The 14,793-nt window shown below is 50.4% G+C and overlaps 9 protein-coding genes across 9 annotated transcripts; 5 read left to right on the top strand and 4 right to left on the bottom strand.

Moving 5' to 3' along the window:
- The first annotated feature begins 125 nt into the window (after window positions 1-125).
- Window positions 126-2,005, top strand: V8C40DRAFT_97295 (uncharacterized protein). Its single transcript, XM_083223681.1, has 4 exons — window positions 126-882; window positions 949-1,044; window positions 1,134-1,856; window positions 1,919-2,005. The coding sequence occupies exons 1-3, from the start codon at window positions 318-320 to the stop codon at window positions 1,679-1,681; spliced, it is 1,209 nt and encodes a 402-aa protein (XP_083077896.1). The 5' UTR covers window positions 126-317; the 3' UTR covers window positions 1,682-1,856; window positions 1,919-2,005.
- On the top strand, window positions 1,975-3,113 carry V8C40DRAFT_97299 (uncharacterized protein). The gene has a single exon (XM_083223682.1). The coding sequence runs from the start codon at window positions 2,268-2,270 to the stop codon at window positions 2,991-2,993; it is 726 nt and encodes a 241-aa protein (XP_083077895.1). The 5' UTR covers window positions 1,975-2,267; the 3' UTR covers window positions 2,994-3,113.
- A 115-nt stretch (window positions 3,114-3,228) lies between these two features.
- V8C40DRAFT_233040 (Mss4-like protein) lies at window positions 3,229-4,020 on the bottom strand. Its single transcript, XM_083213270.1, has 3 exons — window positions 3,733-4,020; window positions 3,463-3,671; window positions 3,229-3,392 (listed from the first exon to the last, which is right to left on the bottom strand). The coding sequence occupies exons 1-3, from the start codon at window positions 3,851-3,853 to the stop codon at window positions 3,315-3,317; spliced, it is 408 nt and encodes a 135-aa protein (XP_083077894.1). The 5' UTR covers window positions 3,854-4,020; the 3' UTR covers window positions 3,229-3,314.
- A 544-nt stretch (window positions 4,021-4,564) lies between these two features.
- On the bottom strand, window positions 4,565-7,323 carry V8C40DRAFT_97268 (uncharacterized protein). Its single transcript, XM_083223680.1, has 3 exons — window positions 6,467-7,323; window positions 4,849-6,415; window positions 4,565-4,793 (listed from the first exon to the last, which is right to left on the bottom strand). Exons 1-2 carry the CDS (start codon window positions 7,064-7,066, stop codon window positions 5,135-5,137), a joined length of 1,881 nt encoding a protein of 626 aa, XP_083077893.1. The 5' UTR covers window positions 7,067-7,323; the 3' UTR covers window positions 4,565-4,793; window positions 4,849-5,134.
- Window positions 7,324-7,461: 138 nt separating this feature from the next.
- On the top strand, window positions 7,462-8,645 carry V8C40DRAFT_233035 (multiprotein-bridging factor 1). Its single transcript, XM_083213269.1, has 2 exons — window positions 7,462-7,933; window positions 8,004-8,645. The coding sequence occupies exons 1-2, from the start codon at window positions 7,769-7,771 to the stop codon at window positions 8,304-8,306; spliced, it is 468 nt and encodes a 155-aa protein (XP_083077892.1). The 5' UTR covers window positions 7,462-7,768; the 3' UTR covers window positions 8,307-8,645.
- A 146-nt stretch (window positions 8,646-8,791) lies between these two features.
- Window positions 8,792-9,542, top strand: V8C40DRAFT_233034 (uncharacterized protein). The gene has a single exon (XM_083213268.1). The coding sequence runs from the start codon at window positions 8,818-8,820 to the stop codon at window positions 9,484-9,486; it is 669 nt and encodes a 222-aa protein (XP_083077891.1). The 5' UTR covers window positions 8,792-8,817; the 3' UTR covers window positions 9,487-9,542.
- Window positions 9,543-9,770: 228 nt separating this feature from the next.
- Window positions 9,771-11,006, bottom strand: V8C40DRAFT_233030 (coatomer subunit epsilon). Its single transcript, XM_083213267.1, has 4 exons — window positions 10,520-11,006; window positions 10,322-10,464; window positions 10,032-10,270; window positions 9,771-9,982 (listed from the first exon to the last, which is right to left on the bottom strand). The coding sequence occupies exons 1-4, from the start codon at window positions 10,911-10,913 to the stop codon at window positions 9,880-9,882; spliced, it is 879 nt and encodes a 292-aa protein (XP_083077890.1). The 5' UTR covers window positions 10,914-11,006; the 3' UTR covers window positions 9,771-9,879.
- Window positions 11,007-11,379: 373 nt separating this feature from the next.
- Window positions 11,380-12,044, top strand: V8C40DRAFT_272488 (60S ribosomal protein eL42; the record flags this gene model as incomplete). Its single annotated transcript, XM_083220362.1, has 3 exons — window positions 11,380-11,382; window positions 11,665-11,942; window positions 12,005-12,044. 3 exons carry the CDS (start codon window positions 11,380-11,382, stop codon window positions 12,042-12,044), a joined length of 321 nt encoding a protein of 106 aa, XP_083077889.1.
- Window positions 12,045-12,304: 260 nt separating this feature from the next.
- Window positions 12,305-14,638, bottom strand: V8C40DRAFT_282510 (ureidoglycolate hydrolase-domain-containing protein; the record flags this gene model as incomplete). The annotated part of the gene is made up of 4 exons (XM_083221796.1): window positions 12,305-13,066; window positions 13,131-13,374; window positions 13,461-13,611; window positions 13,983-14,638. 4 exons carry the CDS (start codon window positions 14,636-14,638, stop codon window positions 12,453-12,455), a joined length of 1,665 nt encoding a protein of 554 aa, XP_083077888.1. The 3' UTR covers window positions 12,305-12,452.
- Between the last annotated feature and the right edge of the window lie 155 nt (window positions 14,639-14,793).

Genomic DNA, 14,793 nt, shown 5'->3' with positions numbered 1-14,793 from the left:
CTATTAATAGGCTGGCTGTTGACTGTACCTCGTATGCGGTTTAGCTGCGTTGGCCCACCCAAGCTAGGCCGGTTACCCCAGCCACCAGCTTGTTTGTATTGAAACTCATGTGCTTCTGCTAGCATCGCGAATCCATGGGCGAGGTGACTTGCATGCATTGCTAGCTTGTTTTGGGGGGCAGCTAGGGGAAAATCTCAGCTCTTCGTACATATTCTTTTTGGCCTTGTTTTTTCAGCTGCGACATATTGAGATTCTTTGCATCATACAATTGGCGTCGCGAGCTGTCGAGATCCTCAACGGCGCTGACCGCCACCGCAATGACCTTCCACAAGATGCTTCTCCTGCCAGCGGCCCTCCTCGCCCTGGTGTCTGAAGTGGCGGCAGACCAACCGCTGGCCACTGCGATCAAGAAACAGTTGCCAAACCCAAACGAAAAGCTGTTTCCTGACCACCTCGCTTTCGAACCCCTCCGACGATTGACTCCCACCGAGGCGACGAACCTCTGGCTCGACGGCTACGACGATGAAGATGCCCCCAGCAACTCCACAAAACGCTACCGCCCTGCATTCTCGAATCACTTCTACGATTCAGAAGAGAGTCTGCTGCGTCGCGCTGCAGATGTGCTAGCGATTCTCCAGAACCGAGCAGGATGCCCCTCAGGGATGGAGAGCTGTTCAGACATTGGCGCGCCTAACAAGTGCTGTCAAGACGGAACATACTGCACCGATGTGTCGGATTCAAATGCTGACCAGGTTGCCTGTTGCCCTAATGGGACCACATGCGGAGGAACTGTCGGCAACTGTCCAGGAGATGCCGTGAGCTGCCCAGCTGATCTTGGCGGCGGCTGTTGTATCGCGGGATATGTCTGCGAGGGGATTGGATGTGAGTGAAGAATACCTAATCAGCGTTGATCTATCAGGAGTGTAAAGCTGATAATGACACGTACAGGCGTTCCAAGTGCTTCAGCCACTGGTCTTCCGTCTTCGACAACACCACCGCCTCAAACCACGACCACCAGCCAGACATCCACAACTGCCTCTTCAGGTAAGCAGCAGCCATAAAAGTGACTCCCATTGTCACTGAGACCTCAATCCCTCCTTCAGCCACACAGAAACTGACAATAACTGCCATAGGCTCGGGCACTGGGAGCGCAACGGGAGCACCGCCATGGAGGCCCACGGACGCCACATCCTCTTCCTCCTCGACCACCTCAGCTTCTCACAGGACTACAAGTCCACCGGGTGAGACCCAGACTGGCTGTCCAACTGGCTTCTACGGCTGCCTTGCCACCCACGGAGGCGGTTGCTGCCGCACCGACCGCGATTGCCAGACGTCCTCCTGCCCGGCGCCATCTTCAACCATCATCTCTCATGGCGTCACCGTCGTTGTCCCGGCAAACGACGTGCCCACTCCAACTGCATCGGATGAGTGCGCAAGCGGCTGGTTCCTCTGCGGAAAGGACGCGGGATCAGTGGCTGGATGCTGTCCCAGCGGGTACAAGTGCGGCACTGCGAGCTGCTTTACTTCCTCGGCCTCGGAGACCAATTCTTTGCAGAAGCAACAACCAGAACCGGAGGCTCCAAACAAGAACGCAGCTGCCGGATCCACTCCTCGCAACAATTGGCTTGCTCTGGGCGGCATTGCAGGAAGCCTCTTTCTGATCTTGGGTAGCATCTTATGATGACGAATGAAAGTGCACATGTGTTGCGGACAGGAGGTACAGATGGGGGATTTCTTCTTTGCTTTGTCTTTTTGTCAGGATTTACGAACCAATTATTTGACGGCATAATGGATGCATGACTGTTTATATACCTACTTTATAGATGCACAGAAGATTCATATCAATCAATACTAAGGTAATGTCAATATGAGCATAAAGGACAAACTCTTCCCTGAGCAGGAGCTTACACGGACCAAGCATGAACCATTGACGGCTACTTCCTACCTCGACTAGCAACTTCCTTGATCACATCTGCTCTCCATCGTATGACCAAACTTTGGAAGGATGCAGCTGCCAAACTGCCTCGCTCCAAGAGGGAAGAGCAGTCTTTAAGCGATATTCTCAGAGCTGGAAAGAGAGAACCAGCCCTGACTATATCTTCTCCTCTCCCCCGATTCCAACTTGCTCTCCTTCATCTCTCGGCTTCTTCATCCATCCCAGTATTGCTCGCTCTGCTCTCTTGTTTTGATACAGTTTCTCTTTATTTTGGAGCCACAACATCATATCCATCACACACTCATAGCTTCTACCGTCAGACATATTCACTATGAAGTACAACACTGCCACCCTTTTCGCTGCTGCTGCGGCTTTGGTATCCATCACCTCTGCCTCTGACTCTGCCTCGGCTGAGTGCGATCATGAGCTCGGAATTTGCCCCGTGCTGCCAGCCACTCCAGTGCAGATTCCTCAAGACCATGTTCTTGACGACCTTCCCCCTTGTGTTGAAGTCATCGTCAGGCATGAAAACTGCCGCATTGACCCCGTCCGGATTGGCCCAATCACTTCAGTCATTTCGGATGCTTACCATGAGGCATCTGTTCAATGCAACTGCATCGGAACCGACTTCGCCGCTTGGCTTGACTGCCAGAGCTGCATCCTCGAATCAGGCCTTGCTGAGAACGACGTCAACCAAATTTGGCTCCAGATCTTGTCGGGGGCACAGTCACTTATCTGCGGCTCATACCAGCCGACTGACCCCTACGGTCCTACCCAAACGACTCCCGGGCCTGTCTACACTACGTACTACCCGACCACCACCAACTCGTATAATTTTGGCCGTCCCACGCGAGCCCCCTTGGACGCCAATGAGGTCCAACCTCAAGTTTCTTGCGCTGAAGAGGCCAGCATGCAAAATGTCACCACAGCTACAGCCTTACCAACTCCGACTGCCGCATTGTTGCCCCCGGTGCTCACAGTCAGTGGAGCCTCCTCACTCGAAATGCCTGGGCTGGCTTTGGCGATTGTTGGCGGCCTTATTCTTGGCATGTTGTGATGAGATGGGATTCACGGTGTGTGGGGATTGTGGAACAGAGTAGGGAGGTAGTGATCGGATAGGTTTCGAGAGTGCCATGATGCTCAGGACTGTATGTTAGTACGCAGAGTATAATTAATATACCTACAGTTTCATTACAGTTGCATAGTATCAGTAACAGGGTGAATCGCAATCACAGCATGCCGTTGAGTTCATTGGCGACGTGATAAGCACAAACAACGGGGATCTTTTGGGGTGTAAAAACATATTGGCTTTATTCGTCGTGGCCGATGGCCTGGTTGTAATTTACATTATCCTCCTCCTCCTCTCTGCTCCTATCTTTTATGGCATAAACTCATGGGGGTGGGCGAGCTTCTCCTGGCAGAAGGGCAGCTTGCCAGCGGTCCAGATCTCGTGTTCCTGTTTATTGGTATATTGTTAGATGCACGTATTCTAGAGTAATCTCAGGTCGATGGGTGAGTCAACTAACAGGCTTCAGGGTCTTCTTGATCTCGGTGTCGAGAGTGCCACCCTTGAGGGCAATGATCTCAGGAGCACCATCGGGGTCGTGGGCGATGGGAGATCCGCACTCGGAGCAGAAGAGTCGGTGGACGGCGTTTCCAGAGGCGGCGGTGCCGGTCCACTTCTTGATGGGGCCGTTGATGGTGAGAGAGGCCTTGGGGACGACGACGACGAGAGCTGTTCGGAATGAATTAGCATTCTACATGACGAATTGAGCAAGCAATTATGCGGTGCATACAGTAGGTGGAGCCGGATTGGCGCTGGCAGTCGTCACAGTGGTCGTAGCCGGTGATGATGGGGGCGTCGACGTCGGCCTTGTAGGTGACGGCCTTGCAGAGACAGTGTCCGGTGAGAGGCATGGTGGATTGGAAGTTGTGTGATTTCGGTTTCTATAGAAGCAGAAAGTAAAGGATTGTTAGAGAGCTGTTGATTCAGGACGAGAAGATGCAGATAATTCGGGCATAAGACAGCTCCTTATAGTAAAGAGAGCTCTCTCTCTATCTGCTGGAGCTTCATGTGGGCTGGCGGGGTAGCAATAGCGACACCCGGGCGGTTGGAGCGTACCGGATAGAATTTCAGCTTTTGGCGGGGTCAAATGAGGCACGGCGGCGGCGATGACGTGGGATGCAATGAAGATGTTGAGGTGGAGCTTGAGCTGGTGGTTTGCCGGTTGAAGCTTAGTTGGTACTGTAGATAGGATTGGAGATGTATTTTCGAAGAGAGAATCACCGGTCTTTATATCTTCGATTCAAACGCTGTTATCGCAGAATATTCATAGCTCTCGGACGATCGGACGAAGATACTTTCTTTCGTGACCTCATCCTCGGAAAGAGGCCAGACGGGCCGGCCAGTCCATGTCATCGTCTTTCTCAATCCAAGGCTTCAATGTGAGTTTGCCTTCCATGCTACTAGAGCATCATAGCAATCCGTATTGAGCTACCTGCGTGCTCTGTAAGAGGCGCTATCCCCTGTTGACCCTGGCTGCAAGTAATCGGAGCTGCTGGTCTCACCAAACTATTGGCCGTGGCTATTTGTCACGAGCTGTTTAGGGCGAAAAAAGTGGTTCGGTGCTAACGGACCGGCAAACATCTCAAATAACAGAATTTGGAATGAGCTGCAGGACGGGTTATGGGGTACGGTGCCCCTTCGGCCGATAAGATGGAGGCTCCGTTGCCCGTGTTGAGAAGTGATTGCTACCGTATCGCTGGAGTTTCGGCAACTCGTGGTTTAACATGATGACACGGACGGGGTTTCGGCAATCCAGAAACTCAAATCATTTTGCGGGACTGGGCCGTGATCCTTGTTGATAAAAGTCAGCATCATCAGTCTCCCTGTTGCATGGAGAAGAACTTACTACCCAGGAGCAAATACCACATCGTATCTTGATAATCCGTATATCTTGGTAATTATACACCGCTATAGAGAAACTTCCATTATCAAAGAGGGGCGGCTATTTGTGTAACATTCGCCAACATTTGGAAATGCCGCACAGCTAGCCCGTTCTATGATGGCGGTTAAAGAGTCCTATAAAGGCGGCATGTAAGCGTTTGGTGCAGTTGATCTTTTGCATAGTCCCTGCATCTAAATCCTTTATATGTCGCGCTAAGTATACCCAGAGTAATCAATGGCATCCATTGGCATCAGCATGATGTTGCCGAGCCAAAGGATAGCAACCACCAGGTGACGCCAAAGACGCCCGATAGCAGTAAAGCGTCAATAATCGCGGGTAGACCAAAGAAGATCCGGTCGGCCACAAACATTCGAGCAAGCAGTGATCGATATGAGGCCCGTGTTTCTTGGCTGGAATATTGCAGCACGAATGCATCCATGGAGGATATTCGAAAGCCTCGAACGTCCTCTGGAGTCGTCGTGGGTCCGACTGAACCTGCCGAAGTCATCGGGCGCGTAATCCTTGCCGGCCGACGTCGCAGCCGCTGAATTGTCTTGAAATATAGATAATCCATTAAGCTTGGCACATGTAACGGCGGCGATTGTTTCTTTAGAAAGATTTTCGGCAGCGTTTCAGGCCGGTCAGCCCAGATGGTGCAGCTTTCCGCAAGTTCGCAGAACATAGCCTCAAAGTCATGCGCATAATGAACAAATCGAGAGTAGAAGACTGGTGTAAGGATTTTGATCTTCAAACACTCTGTTTGCTCCGGATGAGCAGCTGCTCCTGGAGAGGTGAACGTTTCCTCGCTGCTCTCTTGAAGGCCACTTGGAACATAAGTCACACTCAGCGGGCTTGTCGATTGCTCGACGAGAAATCGTAGATAGTGCCGGAAAATTAGTTCCAGTTTCGCTTCGGTAGTGTCTGCGAGGCTCCCGATGCTATCCTTTAACGGCTCTGGTCGGTACCAGATGTGTAGTTGTTGGTAAAAGAACAAGGATGCCGCTTGTCTGACCATTCTAGGAAATGTCAGAAATCCCACCCAAAACCACGTCAGAACAAATTTTGCCTGTTCCAATGGTCCCATATGTGAAGTGCCAAGTGCTTTGTCTTCGGAATATAATCGAACATCCAGTTTAGGCTGGTCCTTTGACGAGACGAGATTAAGAGATATGTCGATGCCGCTGAAGCCCTCCATGTTACCTTCAAAAGGATCTCTAGCCAGCAAGGAATAAGACCCTTTGCGAGAATTGAAGGGAGACATGTGGAAATCCTTTTTCCACGAAGCATTTACCCACACAGGTGTCGGTTGAAACCCCTCATTTGAAGTAATCCGCGTGGCATCGTCTGTGGTGTCACGCAACACCAGGTATGGCCGTCTCTCGCCAAAGATGTTATTCATCTCCACAACAACAGCAGAGAGGGTCCAGTCAGGAGAGTACAGATACCAAAATGAAACTGGGTTGAATTGATATCCGAGAAACTTTGGTGCGGTAACAAGGAAAGCGTTGGGGTAGTCCACCGGATTCGCATCCTGTAGCAATCAGCATATGTTCGCTCATGAGATCTCATGGCGCAGTCAGACCTGAGATCTGAGGTAAGTATCAAGTTTGGCACGAAGTCCAAGCTTGTTATTGCCTCTTTCTAGATAATCAGCTGCATCAACGCGAAACCAGCTTCTCGCCCGCCAAATCTTAGATAGCCAGGATGTTGGAACATCCAAGTCATCCACAGATATCATTCCATTAACATTGCCTCTGTAGCCGACAGGTATCCCCACAGCCAGATAGGAATAAGAAAAGGTATGCTTCTTGGGGTGCTCTCGACTATGTGTTACGCGACATGGTATCAAATAGGCGGAGGGGGTGCCTCTCTGAGGCTCGTCAACATGCCCCCATTTCCAGATATATCCAAAGAGCTGAAGTCCAATTGAGACAATCGCAGTCAATGCCACGCTGCCAAGAGCCAGCCTAGAACGCGCCAGCTCATAGTAGAGAGCAATGATTGAGCAGCGCAGGTTCCAAGCAAGACATATCACGATGATGACAAGATCGGATCGACGGTGTGTCACATAGTACCAAAAGATGACAAAGGGTAGCACAAGCAACCAGAAACCGCCCCTGTCGATCCAGTCTGCGATGAATACCACAGAGACGAATGGCGAGTCATCGGACAGTCCGTCCATGATACTCGTAGGTTACACGCAGGCACGCCGTATCAATGCTCTGCGGTGAGACAGAAACGACTGCGGTCATACAAGCTCACATCATGTTGCACAGTAGAAGAAAAGAAAAGAAACAAAAGCTACGGAAACATGAGAGATTTGCTCTAGGCCACGACAGAAATTCCCCTCAGAACCCAGGCAATTAATTGACCATCAAGGTGCTTCATCTCCTCAATGTCACAGGTTCCTTCAATCGGTACCTCAGTGCCTTACCTGCACAAAAGTTACCTGTAAATCGGCGAAGGGCGATTCTTAGTCATCCGAACGACGGAGATAGTGCGGCATGCCGTCATCCAGGCTCGCTGAGCCAATCAATCGCCTTATCTAAGCTGGGGAACTCTAGCACATTCCATGGCAAGGGCGGCGATGCAGCGCCCCACGGAAGCGCCGTGCACTAAATCTGGCTTGCCGATTGAGTCAGATTGCCAGCTTTTGTCCAATTCTTACCTATTCACACCCTTTGAGCAAAGGATATATTAGTACACAGTAGCCAACAGCTGCGCAGGACTAACTTTTATCTTTCAAACTCTTCCATCCATTCTTCCCACCGTTAAAATCCAATCCTTCAGCGCTCGACGCTACAAAAACCCGCTTCAACTCATTCCCACGCGACAATCTCGAGCATCATAACCCTTTTGACCGCTTCGCCACATCACATACATCATGTCTAACCAGGACTGGGATTCTGCCACCAAGATTGGAAGCCGCGTTCGCGGTCCCGGTGCTTCGGACCGCGAAACCGTCATCCGAGGAAAGAGTGCGTTGAACGCTGCCCAGAGGTCTGGTGCTGCCATTAGCACGGAGAAGAAGTACGCCGGCGCCAACACGGTATGTCAAACACCATCAAAGCCAGATATCAACTATCAATGAATGGAAAACTAACAGCGAATTCTTTTAGGCCAGCGGTACTGAGGGTCAGCGCCTCACCAAGGTCGACCGCTCCGACGACATCATCAAGCCCAAGACTGTCGGAAAGGAAGTCGGAAAGGCCATTGAGCAGGGCCGACAAAAGTTCGAGCCTACCATGACCCAGGCTGCTCTGGGCAAGCAGATCGGAGAGACAGCCGCAACCGTCGCCTCTTACGAGCGTGGTACTGCTACACCCGACCAGACCATCCTCTCCAAGATGGAGCGAGTGCTCAACGTCAAGCTGAGGGGCGCCAACATTGGTGCTCCCCGCTTGGGCCCCAAGAAGAAATAAATAACGAAGAAAAAAACATGTCATTGGATTTTGGAGCATAAAGGAAGAGGCAGGAAACAAGTAATTTGCAATTGGACAAGGGCGACGAACTGCGTGGCTCTCGCCTGATGATTATTGTCGCGACTGCGCAAGGGATGCGCTTCTGGCGATGAAAAAAGGGAGTACAAAGCCGTTTCGATAGATGGGGATATGGCGGTATTCCTGCACGTATAGCAGAGAAACGGGATTGTTTTTGGTCCGGTTTACGCAGGATTTATGGCGTTTTACGTGGTATGAACAAGAAATAGAATTCAGAATGTGGACAAACGCCAGTTTGCCTGCTTGCTCACTTTTGCTTCACTTTTGCTTCACCTGACACAGAACCGTAAGCATTTCTTGGCGCGTACTTCAGTGAATGTGTGTGTTCTCAACTTTGCCGTGTGATGCACAATTCAAACCATTCCTCCCCATCAATTTACTCATCACCTATCTCTATCTCGAGTACACCTATTTCGAGTACACAAAGTACGACATGGCGGCAGACGACTTCGACGGCGATCAAAGATCTCATCACACCGACGAGAGCATAATAAATCGGAAAAGAGAATTGAAGGGCCTATCTAGTAGCTTCTCATCCAATATCGGTCAACGGATCTCACCCACCCATCTCCCAAGCAGCTCCAACAAGTCAAAGAAAGACGGCCGGTCCGTCAAGTCGATCGTAGCTTGGCTCGAATCAGCATCAGCCAACTCCGATGCATCAAAGCATTCTGGAGATGACATCAAATCCGTTCACTCTGTCGGCACAATCTCGTCAGCGGGATCGAATTCTTCGCTGTTGAGTCGACATACGATACCTGGGGCTTCAGATGTAGAGGAGTATTCCTTGACACTGCTCAAGTACAAAAAATACTATACTGAGGTGCCGTTGGGGAGATGCTTGGATGGCCATGGACAAGATGATACGCCAATTGAAACTGCATTCACCGAGGTTAGTCTACAGCAGCAATTCCACGATTCTAGTTCCGGATACGGCATGTGTTCAGCTTCGGATCAACAGCTATCTGAGTATTTGAAACCAAGCTATGAGGGGGACTCGGCGCTGATGGACAATATACAGCCAAACTCTGCGAAGAAAGATGGTTATGATTCAGAGGAGCATCTTTTCCATCGAGATCCTGAGGAGGTGCTGTCATTTTAGGCAAATGTTCGAGTGCAGCTCTATATCTCGGATGAAGAATTGGAGGAGTAGTTGGATAATGAGGTTAGGATTGAAGATATGCACCTCTCTCATCCTCTAGTGTATTTGCATACGTCGCAATCTAGATAAGGATAAAATCTATCTTTAAAACAAAGAACACTTTGTGCATTCTATCCACCTTTGGCATTGGATGCTGATCCGTTGCGAGTTTTCGAGTTGATATACAGGGTAGAGGCTACAACTGAACTAGCACCGTGATGCAGTGGGACTGCGGAGAATTGAGAGCTTCTGAGCTTCTGAGCTTCAAGTTCGCTATATTACTACTAATAGTTTACCATATTGCCCATTCTAATTATCATTCGCTGCATAAATTGGTATTGAATCGTCTATAATTTAGGCCTTGGCACTGTACTTCTCCGCAGCCTTGTCAAACAGACTGCTCTTCTCTTCCAGATCCAGCAGAAGCTGGTGATTGGGGCTCGCCTTCTTTAGTGATCTGAATATTGTTAGCTGCGAATCCTATAACAACAGATGGAAGCACATACTCAAGGAGTTCTTCGGTGCTGTTTCCTGAAATAGAGTTCAGGACCACATGGTTGGCAATTCCATCTGCGTTTGTCGGGTCTTTTTGGATAGCCTGCTCCAGGGCAGACTGGGCCTCCTCGAGTCGACCAAGGTGTATTTCGCAAACTGCCTGTGCGATGAGGCTCTGTACTGAGAAGGTTGAGGATCCCTGAGCGAGCTCTTCGTAGACGTAGAACGCTTGCTGGTACTTCTCGCCACCCTATTATAAACTTAGCATGTATATCTCGTGACAGTCGGTAGTCTCTCTTACCACTCGAGCTCCAACCCATGCCTCAGCCAGGTTCACCAAAAGGCTATCTTGCGCCCATCTCCGCGCAGCAGTAACCTCTTTCAGAGCGAGATCGGTTCGGTTCTGTTGCAGGTGGATCTGGACTATTAAGGCGACAGCGTCCACTGTTGGAAGTTGTCAGCTTCATGGTCGTTACGGCGATATGTAAAAAGATCTTACAGCTTCCTTGGTGCTGGGACAGCAGCGCAAGCGCCTCCTCGGACTTTCCAGCTGCCTGGAGGACTGTGCCGCCAATAATCTGAACAGTGACATTGTCAGCCGCAGATGCGGCCAGCTTCTCAATTGTCTTCAGCGCCGAATCGGTCTTTCCAAGGTTGTACTCGGCGAGCGCACCAACGGCCTCTAGATCGGGAACGGCCTCGCCCTGAACATCTGCAAGGACATCTTCGGCTTGGCCAAGGGCGAGACGGGCTCGGAGCTGCAGCACTCGCGCGGGCAGGGCGTTCTCGGGCGAGAAGGATGATGTGTCGAAGTCGATGACCTCCTGGTACTGTGACTGGTAGAAGTGGGTGTGGATGTTAATCAATTCGCCCTCTGCAGAGTACGGATCCATTTTGGCGATGTTGCGTCTTGCTGGCTTGTACTCCGTAGAGAGAATAGCATCACCAGCCTACCTGTAGCAATAACTGGCCTTCCAGCTCAATCGCTCTAATCGTGGTGGGGTCCCCTGACAGGGACGGCACCAGCCACACCTCTAGACTTGGGTGGCGTGGCTGGTGAGATTTCTTTCGGCCCAATAAACGAGGCAGAAAGCCTGACTCACCTGGGCAAGCCACATTGGCTATCGTAGCCCCAATCAGGAATAGCGTTGACCCTATCGCCCACAAAGCGAGAAATCACCAAACTCTCCCAAATTTCGCTTTACTTTCGGAACTTTGCATCACCAAACACTCAAGTAACGACACCGCACACCGTCGTCAAAATGGTACGTTAATGGGCTACTGCTACCACTGATCCTCAGTCAACCCCTTCCATACCCGATTTACACAAAGCGATCCTTCGAATGTTTCGTCCTCACGATGGCAGTCTTCGCGATTGAAAACGACAAATTTCTTTTTGCATCGAGTCTCTGTGGAGGGGAAAAAGGCTGAAGAAGATGGCGCTGCCGCCACATCAAAAATTCCGAAACATCAATCATGCCATCGCGAAAGTGGGAAATTCTTCAACTACTTGGGGCTGGGAAATTGATATTTCGACAAAAGACTGCCTTGTGCCGGACAAACGATCGCTTCGACTCGCGCCCGTCAACTTCAAACAACCCGCGCGACCATTAGATGGCTGACATTTTCTCTTCTTCGGATTAGGTCAACATTCCCAAGACCCGTAACACCTACTGCAAGGGCAAGGAGTGCCGCAAGCACACCCAGCACAAGGTCACCCAGTACAAGGCCGGCAAGGCCTCCCTGTTCGCCCAGGGTAAGAGACGTTATGACCGGAAGCAGAGCGGTTATGGTGGTCAGACCAAGCCCGTCTTCCACAAGAAGGCCAAGACCACCAAGAAGGTCGTCCTGCGGTTGGAGTGCGTCAAGTGCAAGACCAAGTTGCAGCTGGCCCTGAAGCGATGCAAGCACTTCGAGCTGGGGTATGTGATCCAAGAGATTGGCGGGTTCTTCTCGCGTGAGACAGTACTGACAATGACTACAGTGGTGACAAGAAGACGAAGGGTGCTGCTCTGGTGTTCTAAATGCGTTGTTCTCCGGTATTATCAATTCTTATGCTTCTCCTGGCGGCATACGGGCATCATGGAACTTGGCGAAGGGGGTACTGGTCCTTGTTTAGAGGACAGCGGCTCATAGGAAACGAATAAAAAGATTTCTTCATGGACCGCATTCACGCGTTTTTTACTGGGATATGCTTTACAGTGTTATGGTGGAAAAGCCAACCTGGGACAATATTCCAATTCACGATGGCCTGGTGTCTCTGTGCTAGGCAACTTTTAGTTCATGGAGGAGGCTCAGACTAGCTAACATGAAAAGAAGCCGAATTTCAACCTTTTCAGAGAGCTTGTGTTTTCCGCGAATTGTTACCGTGTCTCTATTGTCCTCTATGTCTTGTTCTTGTTCTTGATGCTGGATTCTGTCCCGACTTCTATCTAAAAACCCTCGCCGAGCACAATGGTTCGGCCACCACCATACCACAGAGCGCCATTTCGAACATCCAATCCTCTCTCCTGCCCAACAACCCATTCACCAATGAACTGAGCATCCTGTTGATCCCACACCTCCTTCTCCAGCCAAGCATTGATGTCATCAATAGCCTTGACCCACTTCTCTCTCTTTTCAGGAGTGTCATGCTCATCATCTGTCAAATACCGTCCCAGTGTGATGTGAGCACTGGGGACCTGGTATCGCGAGCCAACTTCAACTCCCGCCTCCTTGACCTTGTCAAAGATGTCTCGTCGAAGGTGGTGATACGTGTAGTCGTCTCCCTGAGTGACGGGGCCATTGGCGGGAGTATCTGGAGCAACTGGGGCAGGGGAGAGAGGAACTTCGCCAGAAGCAGGAAGAAAAGAAAGGGCAAAAGCAGAGAGATCATATGAGACCATGGGCTTCACGAGACGAGAGCGGTGAGTGTGGGTGTATGAAGCGATGGAGGGCGCAGCAGGGCGTATGATGGACACGAGAGAATCAATCTCCTGGGGAGTCTTGGAGAAGGTGATCTCAAGAGTCGTCATATGCATCCTGTAGGTGGGCATGAGCCAGATTTCTGAGCGATGCTATTAGTTAAAGATGCTTGTAATATCATGGGGTAAACATAATCGAATACACACTTGGCGAAACTTCTTGAAGGCGTGCCTGAATTTTTGCGGCCAGCTCAACAACGTGAACTGGAGGGCGTGCCCAAATCACGAGGCAGTTTCGCTCATCGCGGAAACCGGGCTCGATTTCGGGATTCTCAAGGCGAAGAAGGCACTGGTCAATCACGAGCTCCTTGTAATCTGGGGAAAGGAACTTTTCCTTTTGAAGACCATTGCGTTTGGTGCGGTGAGCGTGATATAGGGCTTGGATTTCTTCCTACATGGGAGAACTGTTAATTTTCAATCTTGACTCGCTGCACATTGGATAGCGGATATTTGTAGAACTTGGAAATTTCGACTTACAGGTTTGTTGTTGCAAGCCTGGATGAAGGCCTCGTAGGGATTCTCCCCCGGCTTCAAGACGATGCCAGACAGATCCTCGAGCTTATTTTTGGCATCGGTGGAATACATTGCGCTCCCCATGATTGTTCGATAGTGGGATAGAAATTCGTCTCTAACTCGATAATGTATTTCCTTTCAGTATTAAGTATATCACGGCATGGGCCTCTTTATCTAGTTGTGTTGCGCCCTTGGGCTCTCAAAAGCGACATTATCTCCCCGCCTCAGCCTCTATGTGAAGCGTAAGTGAGATGACTAAGCGTCCAATGAGGTGTCACGACGAACAGATTTCATAGATATTCTGGGGTTGCGAAATTAAGAATACGAGGCGGGCGGATGTTAATTAAATCTCCGGCCGCGGAGAGAGGCAGCGAAGTCATTTTTTCTCGTGGAGGTTTAATATTAAGGATTCATAGTTTGATCGACCAATCTCTATGGGGTATCTTAACCCGGATCAACGGCTCAGCCCTGCTACCTGAAACAAACTCCAAGAGTTGGCAATCTTCGACAGCAACACCACTGGCAAATTGCGACACCACAAAATCCATCTGGGTTCCCGTCTGGCCTAATACTACCATAGGAGAATGCCAAGTCCCTGGACCATAGGTGACAGCCTGGCTCTCCGTAGCGATGAAAGCACGGAGACGCCCGAGATCCGGAAATCCCCTCCCGGGTAGCCCATTGCCAGCCGGCACAGGTAAATCTTGATCTTGAGGACTGGGAGGGAGACTCGGAGCGACGATAACTAGATATGTTGATGCAGTAGATTTGATGGGTGTGAATGTTTGCGCGGTGAATGGGTGTCGTTCGAGATGTCGCACGGTAAATGTATTTTCCCCAGTGGTTTCAGCGCCACCTCTTGCAGCACAGACGAAGATGCTCATAATGGGTTCTCCTTTGCCGCTGGGTGCTTGATTGTAGAGATTCTTGAGGCGACTGACATTTCGATACTGGATTGCAGAGCCTTGGTTGGCGGAAAAGGCGTTGGGTGGCAATGATGAGGCGTGAGCGTCGAATGACGAGGGGTGGACGTCGGGTCGTGGATTGGAGATGACGTCTCCGAAGGGTGAGAATGCTTCTTGAGTTAGACGCTCGGCATTGGTTTGTATATCGAGGTCGCCGATATGGACTTGGATCGCCATGGCATTGAGATGAGATGAAGATGGATCACAGGGCTTGGTATGAAGATTGGGCTGTGATCAATACGGAAGAGGTGGTTCAGGTATATGAGTGTGTATAACAAGCGTCACCTTGACAAGTTCATTCAAAAACAGGGCCAATGCTTGTTAGAGATGAC

This window comes from Trichoderma camerunense, assembly GCF_050948025.1.
Source record: "Trichoderma camerunense strain CBS 138272 chromosome Unknown V8C40scaffold_2, whole genome shotgun sequence".
NCBI lineage: Eukaryota > Fungi > Ascomycota > Sordariomycetes > Hypocreales > Hypocreaceae > Trichoderma > Trichoderma camerunense.
The sequence above is the reverse complement of the archived record's forward strand: the minus strand, read 5'-3'. Positions and strand labels throughout refer to the sequence as shown.

Coding starts and splice junctions, on each gene's coding strand:
- V8C40DRAFT_233034 (XM_083213268.1), top strand. CDS start 8,818: ATGGCGGCAGACGACTTCGACGGCGATCAAAGATCTCATCACACCGAC.
- V8C40DRAFT_97299 (XM_083223682.1), top strand. CDS start 2,268: ATGAAGTACAACACTGCCACCCTTTTCGCTGCTGCTGCGGCTTTGGTA.
- V8C40DRAFT_233035 (XM_083213269.1), top strand. CDS start 7,769: ATGTCTAACCAGGACTGGGATTCTGCCACCAAGATTGGAAGCCGCGTT. Junction 7,934..8,003: donor AGTACGCCGGCGCCAACACG/GTATGTCAAACA, acceptor GAATTCTTTTAG/GCCAGCGGTACTGAGGGTCA.
- V8C40DRAFT_97268 (XM_083223680.1), bottom strand. CDS start 7,066: ATGGACGGACTGTCCGATGACTCGCCATTCGTCTCTGTGGTATTCATC. Junction 6,416..6,466: donor ATACTTACCTCAGATCTCAG/GTCTGACTGCGC, acceptor TGATTGCTACAG/GATGCGAATCCGGTGGACTA.
- V8C40DRAFT_97295 (XM_083223681.1), top strand. CDS start 318: ATGACCTTCCACAAGATGCTTCTCCTGCCAGCGGCCCTCCTCGCCCTG. Junction 883..948: donor TGTCTGCGAGGGGATTGGAT/GTGAGTGAAGAA, acceptor TGACACGTACAG/GCGTTCCAAGTGCTTCAGCC. Junction 1,045..1,133: donor ATCCACAACTGCCTCTTCAG/GTAAGCAGCAGC, acceptor TAACTGCCATAG/GCTCGGGCACTGGGAGCGCA.
- V8C40DRAFT_233040 (XM_083213270.1), bottom strand. CDS start 3,853: ATGCCTCTCACCGGACACTGTCTCTGCAAGGCCGTCACCTACAAGGCC. Junction 3,672..3,732: donor CCAATCCGGCTCCACCTACT/GTATGCACCGCA, acceptor CATTCCGAACAG/CTCTCGTCGTCGTCGTCCCC. Junction 3,393..3,462: donor TCAAGAAGACCCTGAAGCCT/GTTAGTTGACTC, acceptor ACCAATAAACAG/GAACACGAGATCTGGACCGC.
- V8C40DRAFT_233030 (XM_083213267.1), bottom strand. CDS start 10,913: ATGGATCCGTACTCTGCAGAGGGCGAATTGATTAACATCCACACCCAC. Junction 10,465..10,519: donor GTCCCAGCACCAAGGAAGCT/GTAAGATCTTTT, acceptor AACTTCCAACAG/TGGACGCTGTCGCCTTAATA. Junction 10,271..10,321: donor CATGGGTTGGAGCTCGAGTG/GTAAGAGAGACT, acceptor AGTTTATAATAG/GGTGGCGAGAAGTACCAGCA.